The 9,266-nt window shown below is 33.5% G+C and overlaps 1 protein-coding gene across 1 annotated transcript in view; it reads right to left on the bottom strand.

The window, feature by feature from the left end:
* Positions 1–118: 118 nt before the first annotated feature.
* The window catches only part of CCDC73 (coiled-coil domain containing 73), a 114,774-nt gene continuing 105,626 nt past the window's right edge, over positions 119–9,266 (bottom strand). The window contains exons 16-18 of the mRNA XM_081062903.1: positions 6,743–8,257; positions 4,896–5,029; positions 119–484 (exon numbers count right to left, since the gene is read on the bottom strand). Coding sequence (XP_080919029.1) covers positions 266–484; positions 4,896–5,029; positions 6,743–8,257 — 1,868 coding nt within the window. The 3' untranslated portion in view covers positions 119–265. The remainder of the gene's footprint in view (positions 485–4,895; positions 5,030–6,742; positions 8,258–9,266) is intronic.

Genomic DNA, 9,266 nt, shown 5'->3' with positions numbered 1-9,266 from the left:
CTTATGTGATACGTAAGCTGTGTTTTATAAGGCAGGGTTTTGAAGGTGCAACAAGAACTTTGATGAAAGGGTATGGGAATTGGATGCTAAGCAGCCTTTGCTATCTTAAATGCAGCATTTGCTGAACGAAAACAGTAATAATACCATTTTATCACATCAGAAAAAATTGGAAAAGTGAGTACATCTGTAAAGCTTTAGATGTAACAGTCATTTTGCTGTAGTCAAAACCACATCAGTATTTTGGTTCACCATTGAAAGCATTATTTTAATCAGTTGTTTTTTCCAGCATCTTTTCTGCTTTTCTTTTTTTAGATTGGTAGTCATTTTCTAAGGTTAGAAACTTTTCACTTTTGCTTGTTTGATTTGTTACCAAACTCTGCCGGTCATCTTCACAAGTAAAAGACACAGTTAAATCAGTAGTGTCTTTAATGTTGATTGCCTGAAAATGGCTTTGTAGATTTGATTTCACAGGTTTTGCTGTCACCTAGGAAAGACCAAGTATGTTTTACCACTGAAATTATATTCACTTTCTAAACACTCATCAACAAAAGAGTTTAAAGAAAATCCTTAAGCTTCTGTAATTATGAGCATGTAATAAGGCTACCATTTTCTTGGCTAATTTCCAACAAAACTACCTGAGTAGTTTTGGTACCAAAAAATGTGAATTTGTGGGCTTATGTAGTAACTTTTCAAGATTCCTAATATACTCCAGGTATGCCACAAACGTTTTCTCAAGAGCTTGCAGTGAAAGAAACGATATTTAAAACATGGAGATAAAAATCTGTTTTGTCTTCTACTCCCTTCCTTCCCATACATGCCTATGTTTTGTATCTTCTATTGAAGCCAGGGGAAAATTAAAAATGCTAACAGAAGCAAACTGCCATATAAAAACTGCCTTTTACTTCATGTTTCGTCTCATGCTTCAAAGCAGCATTGTTGGAGAAACAGGAAAGAGCAGTGCAGTACTTGGAAGTTGGCATGTTCCCAGCACTGGGTTATAATACTGTGTTAAAAATATGTTTCTCATTTTCAGGTTTTTTCCCTGATAATATTAATGGAAATTTAGAAACTAGAGAAAAGTATAAAGTAAAAATCACTAGTAATCCACTATCCAGAGAGGCCTGTCAACATTTTGGTAATGGTTGCTGCTAGTCTTTTTTCCTATTTTTAGCATATTTGATGATTCTATAGAATTTTATATCTTGGTTTTTCCCTCTGACCTGTTTCCTAGGTCATTAGAATTTTGCATAAACAACTGTCAGTGGCTACAAAATATTCTCTTTTATGGATATATGATAATTTAACTATCTCATAATTGAATATTCACTTCATCCCTATCAAATAAATTTGAGTTAATTTCTTGAAAAAAATTGATTACCAGGTAAAACCTCCTGTTAAAAGGGAATATTATATTTTAGAAATGTGGAACAGGATAAGAATTACATTAAAATCACCCAAGATTGCAACCACCATTAAACATTTTAATGTAAGTATTTTGGTCTCTTTTGTATATATAAACTTAAAATTACTGAATCACATATCTGCTGTGTTAAAAACATTTTTAGCATTTCCCTCTATTAAGTCTGTTAAAAGCATTGCTCCATTATATTCCATGTTCCATAATTTGAATATATTGTTGGACATTTAAGTTGTTGGAAAACATTTATTACAAATTACGCAATGATAAATGTCATTTTTTGGTAAGTCTTGTGAAAGTCTTTGAATATTGCCTTACATTAAAATCTCTTACAATTTGACTGATAAAAGTAGCATGACAATGTTACGAAGTGAGATTACATAGTAACATTTTTTAAATGATCTTAAATGTTTACATTTACTCTCAGTTCACTAAGGATTGCTCTTCTTGGCTCCTGAGAATTCTCCAGTCAGCCACCCATCCCCTCAAAGTCCTAGCCTCTGGTCCTTGGGATGATGCTGTGTTCATGTCAGTCTGATTGCCTGTGTTCTTATAACAGACATGAAAACAAAAGTACCAGCACAGGATTGCCAAGAGACTTTAGGCAAGTCATTTAACTTTTGTGGGCTTCAGTTTTCTCGTAAGCTCCTTTCAGTTACAAAGTACTATTATAAAGAATAACTGGTAATGCATAAAAATGTGCATAAATGTATACTTCTGATAATATCTGGCGTATAAATGTTCAACATGCTTAATTCACAGGGCCAAAATGAATATACAAGTTACTCATGCAATTCTGATACGGAAAAATAGATCAAATCTACACCTAGGTTGCTACTGATTTTGAAGTTAAATGACTGGTGTTCTGTATAGTTTAACTGTCTCATTCTGCCATTTGCTTGATGCATTTTGATGCACTTGATATCAATACAAATTACCTTGTTTTCCAAAACCTTGATTCTTTGACTTTTTATCTTAATGATGATGGAAATGAAGGAGACATTTATACCTATTCTGCTTCAGTTTGTTTCTCCTTAACTACCTACTTGGTGAGAGGGGCAAGATCAGAGATTGGCTGTAGAGATAAACAAGATGTCATGTAGATAAAAATTTTATATTTAACGAAACTTGCCCTGTTTAGCTTTCTTAGAGGTTTTGCAGCCTACAAGCAGTAATTCCAGATGTGTTGCCACATATCTTTGCTCCTTCCTTTCCTATATTCTTTCAAAATCACTTACCTCCTGACCTCCTCTTTCTGCCTGATTCAAAAGATCTCTGGCCTAAAATTTCCCCCAGCCTGGTGCTAGTCCTAGGGTTGCATTTTAAAATTTAACTTAAATGAACCCAATTCAAGAGGATTGCTAGGGAGAGTATGCATAAAAATATATTGAAAAATATAAAGGATTTCTGTTCCCTTTCTGGTTACAAGTCTTCATAAAATCCATTTGTCTTCATTTAGAACAAGGGTTGGCAAACTTTTTCTGTGAAGAGCCAGAAGTAAATATTTTCGGCTTTGTGGGCCAAGTGTCACCCCTCACAACTGCTTCATTCTGTCATTGCACCACAAAGTAGCCATGGACAGTTGGTAAAGGAATGGGTGTGGCTGTGCTCTAACAAAATTTTACTTACTAAAATGAGGCAGTGGGTTGCATTTGGCCCACCAGCTGTCATTTGACAGACCCTGATTTAGACAAGTATAAAGTATTAAGGAGCAAGTAAACAGGCTTCATAAAGAGACTAGATTTGTCTGATTTAACGCAGGGATAATAGCATTTGCAGTAGACTAGGCAAAAGCATAGATCTGCTTTTAAGCCCCATGTTACATGTTAATTGGTAATCATGCTGCTTGACACACAGTGATAAGCATCCAGAAAATGTTTAGCCACTGAGCTGAGTTTGTTTTACATGCACTAGTATTTTGAAAGGAAACATTTTTTTCTATTATGAAAGTTGACAAAGTAGATAGCATTTGACTAAGAGCCAAGATACCCAGTCTGAGTCCATCACAGATTGTATCTTAATACTTTGGAAAGTTATTTCACATTCATGGCACTGTTTCCTCATCTGTAAAATAGATGTGTACCTTACAGGACAGAACTGTCATGGGAATATTTCTTTGAAAAAGTTTTAATTCTAGAAATGTAAATTCTCAAAAACATTAATTGCAGTCAAAGCATCAGGCGTTAGATACAAAGAACTTCCCTATTGTGTTAATTATAAAAATGAGCTTGAAAGGGAGATGTGAAATTTCCACCTGAAACTGTTTGAAAATAGGACAGTTATTATAAGTGTTAAGTATTCAGCCAAAATAGAAATTATTGGCTAGCTTTGATATTCTCAAGCTTCCTTTTTGCTTTGATTCTGCGACTTATCCAGTTGGCCAAAAATTTCCCAATGCTGGGTTTCTATATTTTAAAGATATACACTTGGAAACGTCAAGCTGAAACTATTTGTTGCCGAGTGCAATTATGAAAAGGGGAAAGGTAGATCCTGACTTTAGTTTCAACTCTCTCAGAGGAAGAGTTACACTACCTCAGTGGAGGTTTCTCGTATTTGAAAAGGAAAATGAAATACATGGTTAAAAGCTGTTACATGTTAAGGCTGTATTAGTCCTATAATTTTCATTTTATATGTGCAAAAGGCAAAGTTGTTCAATGTGCATCTCTAAAATTTAAAATATACAGTAACTTTAAAATGTGTCACTGTGCAGTTTTTTTAAATAAGTAATCTGTCCTAACCTTTTTAGGTTACTTTTAGCAGTTACACCTATAATTGTCTTGTTTTTTAGACTTTGAACAACACAGCCTTTTTTGCACTAAAGTTTTACACACTAAGATAAAAAAACTTACACATTTTACCAAAAAAATCTGTCAAAGCTGTAGCTAGTTGCTTTTTATGTGACAAATGGACTCTTGGAGCCATATAATCTCTACAAATACTTTAATATTTACATCCATACTTGATATAGTCATGAATATTCGATCCTTTCATATACTGTATTCTAATTGAAATAATTAAAAGATACACTTCTTCCTTTGCAAGTCAGTTTCTCAAAATGTAAAGTAGGTTAAGCACTAGTAAAAAATGAATTTACATGATTACATTATTTAAGGAAACCTTTATTAAAATAAATTTTTAAATGCTCAAACTGGTGAACGTTTGTTTTTTTTTAAGTTCAAATAAATGCTTAAATGACACTATTCCTAAATTTAGGTGACTGAAAAATAGAAGTATATAATACACTACCTCACACTCTCCTTCCCAGAACAGGCTGGATTATATCTATTTGATTTATACACTGTGACTTTTTCCTGCTGTTTTCTATCAACCTTAATTGTGAAAAATGGTGCCATGTTGCCCTCTTGATATTATTTTGGAGATCAGTTGGGTCTTAAAGCATCCAGATGCATACAGTTCTACACATATCTGTAGAATTAGCTCACTAAGGTCTGCTTGGCAATATTTTTAATTGACTTACATGTTCTGTGGGAAAAGAAGAATCATAAAAAGTTTTTGCAATTGCATTCCTCTCTTCACTGGGCTCTCCCTTGGGATCTGGATGGATAGTCGAGTTATTCAAAGTGTCAGCAACTCTGTTAATACTGGTAGTATCTGGTTGACAAAGAGGAAATGACAACAACTGAATTTTATTCTCCAGGCACTCATTTTTAGTGACTGAACTTGTTTTTCTCTAATTCTATGCTTTTGTAGTTAAAAAAGTAACAATTTCTATTTTCTTTTTACTTTGAACATTTTATAGTTTTCTATATACTTTGCTTACATTAGGCGTTTCATTTCAACAAAATGTTACTTTCTAAACCTGCTTTCACATTAAAATGAGTGAAATATGGTATATTTTCTAAAACCAAATAACACATGAACATTTACAGTGAACATCTTAACAATTCGGATTAATGGGAAAGGTCTGCGCCAACTGAAAATTTTACAAAGTGTATTTAAAGAAAATGGTATAGAAAGAAGCCCAACAAAGGACTGTTCAGTAGGAGGTCATTGGGCTCTAATAAATAGATAAAAATAACTTAGAGAACTATGTCTACTTTGAATGTTAAAAGATATTGATGGGAATCTTTTATGAATAGTTAACAAGTTGAATTTCTTCAGAATTTTAGACATCTCCCCTCTATTCTTACTATTTACATAACTGAAATTTAATTTAGGAGAAAGGACCTGTGAAAATGGTAAATATTAGACCAGCATTTGATAACCACAGAATTTGCCAGACAAAATTACTGAAAGAATTAGGAAATTAGGAAATTTAAGAGTTTGTGAAGTGCAACTTTACAGTGTTTTGGTGTTTTCTGTTTTCCCTACATTACTTCTCCATGCTAGTAAAGAAGAAATACTCATTTTGCTTTTAGTTCTCAGTTTTTTAAAAAAATTTTCTCTTTTTCAAAAGAAGCCTGTTAAGTCTGAAGGCCATGGAAAGCTTTCCTTAAAATCTGCATTTCTTTAGTGGGTCTACATGCATATTGTTAAACAGGCAAAATCCCTTAAATCTAAGACTGTCTTTAACAACCTATGAGATTGCTATTGGCAAGGTAAACAAATTTTCCTCAGAATCATATTTCTAAAACTATTGCTTATTGTTACCTGGAAGTTACACTTACACAGCACCTATACATGATACGTATTATATTTTTATGTTTAATATGAAAAGTTTCAAATACACCAAAGTTGAGAGTATGAATTTCAGTGTACCCGTTACCCAGCTTCAAAACCCATGAATGCTAAGTCACGTATTTCATCCGTTTACCTCTCCCTCTATTTTTTTTATTCTAGTGTATTTTTAAAGCAAAACTTGGACGTTATGTTATTTCCTGTGGTGGTTTTAAGGAATAGAACATTGTCTACGAAATATTTAACATTTGAATATTAATATAGGTACACAATTATTAAGAGGTTCAATTTAAAGAGGTTCAGTGACAAATGATATGAAATGTATTCATGTTACACCTCAATATTGTAAAATGAAAGAACTGGATGTGTTGGTGAAGGGACAGATGAAACTGAAAAATGAAGGAAAGGGAGCTATTGGGAGGAAAGCAACAAAGTGGTTCTGAAGTTTGTTTTTTTAAGGAATAAACATGCACACTGGCAGAAACCTTATCAACAACTTCACTGCATTTGCTCTAGAAAGTAAAGGCACTCAGATTAGGTAGCTATTCCTAATTTAAAAGGAATCACCTGGACCTGTGGTTATTTTCAATTCCTTGATTTTTTTTTTAAATTTCCAAAGTGCAATAGCTTGTCCAAAAATACAAAGTAGGAATAGAAATTCTGAAAGAAAACAACCTGTTTTCTTACCTAGTCCAATATCCTTCCTGATTTCGTCCATACCAGCATTTTGACAAAGTGTCACAGAAACAATCTTTTTGTTTTCTGATGGACCTGTTGATCTCTCTTTCAGTAACAAAGGAATGCTACAAGTTGAAGTGCTCACTGTTTGACTTTCAATTTGATTTACTTTTGACCAAGAACTAGGGTCTAAAACATTCACATATACTGGAGTTTTCTCAGTTTTTTTATCTGAAGTTGAAAGATCAAAGGCCGACCTTCCACTTCTGTTTACTAAATCTCCAGATGGCTTTATGTGAAATGAACATGATTCTTCCAGCTGTCCTTCACTGTAAATTTTTCCTGAAACGATGTCATTTAATGACTCTGTTTTCTCTGTATTATTTAACAATGTATGCTGTCTTTCATTAACATCCACAAAGAGGAAGAGGTCATTTTCTGCGGCTTCAGTTATCTGATTCTCATCAGTCTGACTCTCTGTATTAGAAAACTGTACTCCTGTGAAAGTTTCTGTATGAACAGCAGTTTTCCTATCTTTGGCTTGTGAAGCATGTATGTTCTCACTGTTAACCCGAAGATGGGAAGTGTTCACATTGTTTTCTAAACATCCCAAACAGTCCTTAAATTGACTGTTTTGTGTATCAGTCAGATTATTACACCTTGCTCTTTCCCCGGGTCTTGAGTTGAATTTCACCAACACAGGCATAATACTGACATTTTCATCTGAATTCTTAAGTACTCTCAAATTATCACTGACAACAACAGCAGATGAAGTGGGGTGGTTGATTGCTATGTCACAGGGAACAGTTAGTTCAGGTTTCTCTGAAGTATCGTAACAGAATTGCTGAACATCCGAAATTTGTTTAAATGGCAATGTGCTGCACTCACTTTTTTTATTTAACAGTTGTACTTGTTTTATTTTACACTGTTTATCATCTAAGATGACATTACTTGAATCGTGTAAACTGCATTTCTGACACTGAACAGGATTCTTTTCTACATCTAGAGATGAAACCAAATCGGCTTTGGTTTGGTCTCTATTTGTAATTTCCTTTTCTGTGGCATTTTCTTGAGTCCTTGGAAGCAATCTGAATTGTTGTTTCAATAGCTCATCTTCAGAAACACCTATTTTATGATTTGTATTGTGAGCCATCTCATTTAAGATACTGTTAAATGATGTTCTGTTACTTCCAACCTCTAGATGTACATCTGCATGATAAAGACCTAATCCCACAGTTCTTTCTAGGCGTATCTTCTCTGTTTCTATTGATATACCTGCCACTAAAAAGGAATTATTTGGTGATTTAAATTCTGTACATCCATTGTCTTTTTCCAAGTCCATCTTGTCTTTTACTTCTGCAGTAACTGCTTTTCTAAAGTCAGTAACACTCAGGGTTTGTCCTTGACTAATTAATTCTTTTTCTGTACACAGAGGTTTGCTTAGGGAGATTTCACTTTGAATTTCATCCGGAGGTACAGTAGCATCAGTTTCGTTCTTGGATATTTTTTCAAAAACCTGTGAATCTACCATGATGAGAACACATTAAACTTTTACACACTAAGTTTGCTTTTATAAGATGTATTACCTTATTTTTATAAAAACATACTTAGCCTTAAATATTTCATTGGCCAATTATTACACAAACATAATGACACCAGTTTTACCTAAATATTAAGTTCCCTTTTTTATAATAAGCATATATTTTAGCATGCTAAAATATTTGGCTCTATCCCTATTAAATTTTTATTTCATAAAAGCAAAATAGTTTGGGTTTAAAATGAGAGAAATATGTTGAGGGTATTACAAAATGGTTTTTATTTCCCTAGTCTGTTGCTTCCTTTTAGGCATATAGTATAATTCCATATAAACACGTAGCTGATTAGATAAAAATCAATTTATCTTAACAAGTTATACTATTAATTTCTTTTAGTACTTAGATCCAGAAGTTGCTAGCTGGTTTCTCCAAGACTGACAGTCATCACTTTTTTATCCAGTACTGTGTAAATATTTTGGAATTGGGAATACTCTTGGGCAAGTGTGTAGAATATCTACTTAAGACATTTATTTTGTTCATCTGGGTTCCAAAGATAGATTTCAAAACTTCAGTACGGTTCCAATAATCTACAATACTAAATTCAGGGCTTGCAGGGCTTAAGTCCAATCATTCTCTCTACAACATCTCCACCAAGTGGTTGTTCACCCTAGGTTTGAATACCTCCAAACTATCAGTACTGTCTTTAAACAACTCTTTCAAGATGGACAAATTAGCAAATTATTTCAGTGGTTACAGAAAGGTCATTTGAACTAAGAAAAGTGCTCTATGTCTGGTCATCAGAAAGTTATCAGTAGCCCATAGCATATTCTCAGCAAAGCAGTAAAGGCAGAAACCAGAATGCAAAAAGCAAAGAAGTGATGAGAAGCTAAGGCAGAAATGTATTTTTCTCCCAAAAGTACTGACTGTAAGGAATAGCTCTCAGGAAGCCAGCTTTGTTATACATATACAAAAAAATATTTACCTACACTACAAGGTCC

Source organism: Rhinolophus hipposideros (genome assembly GCF_964194185.1).
Source record: "Rhinolophus hipposideros genome assembly, chromosome: 10".
NCBI lineage: Eukaryota > Metazoa > Chordata > Mammalia > Chiroptera > Rhinolophidae > Rhinolophus > Rhinolophus hipposideros.
The sequence above is the reverse complement of the archived record's forward strand: the minus strand, read 5'-3'. Positions and strand labels throughout refer to the sequence as shown.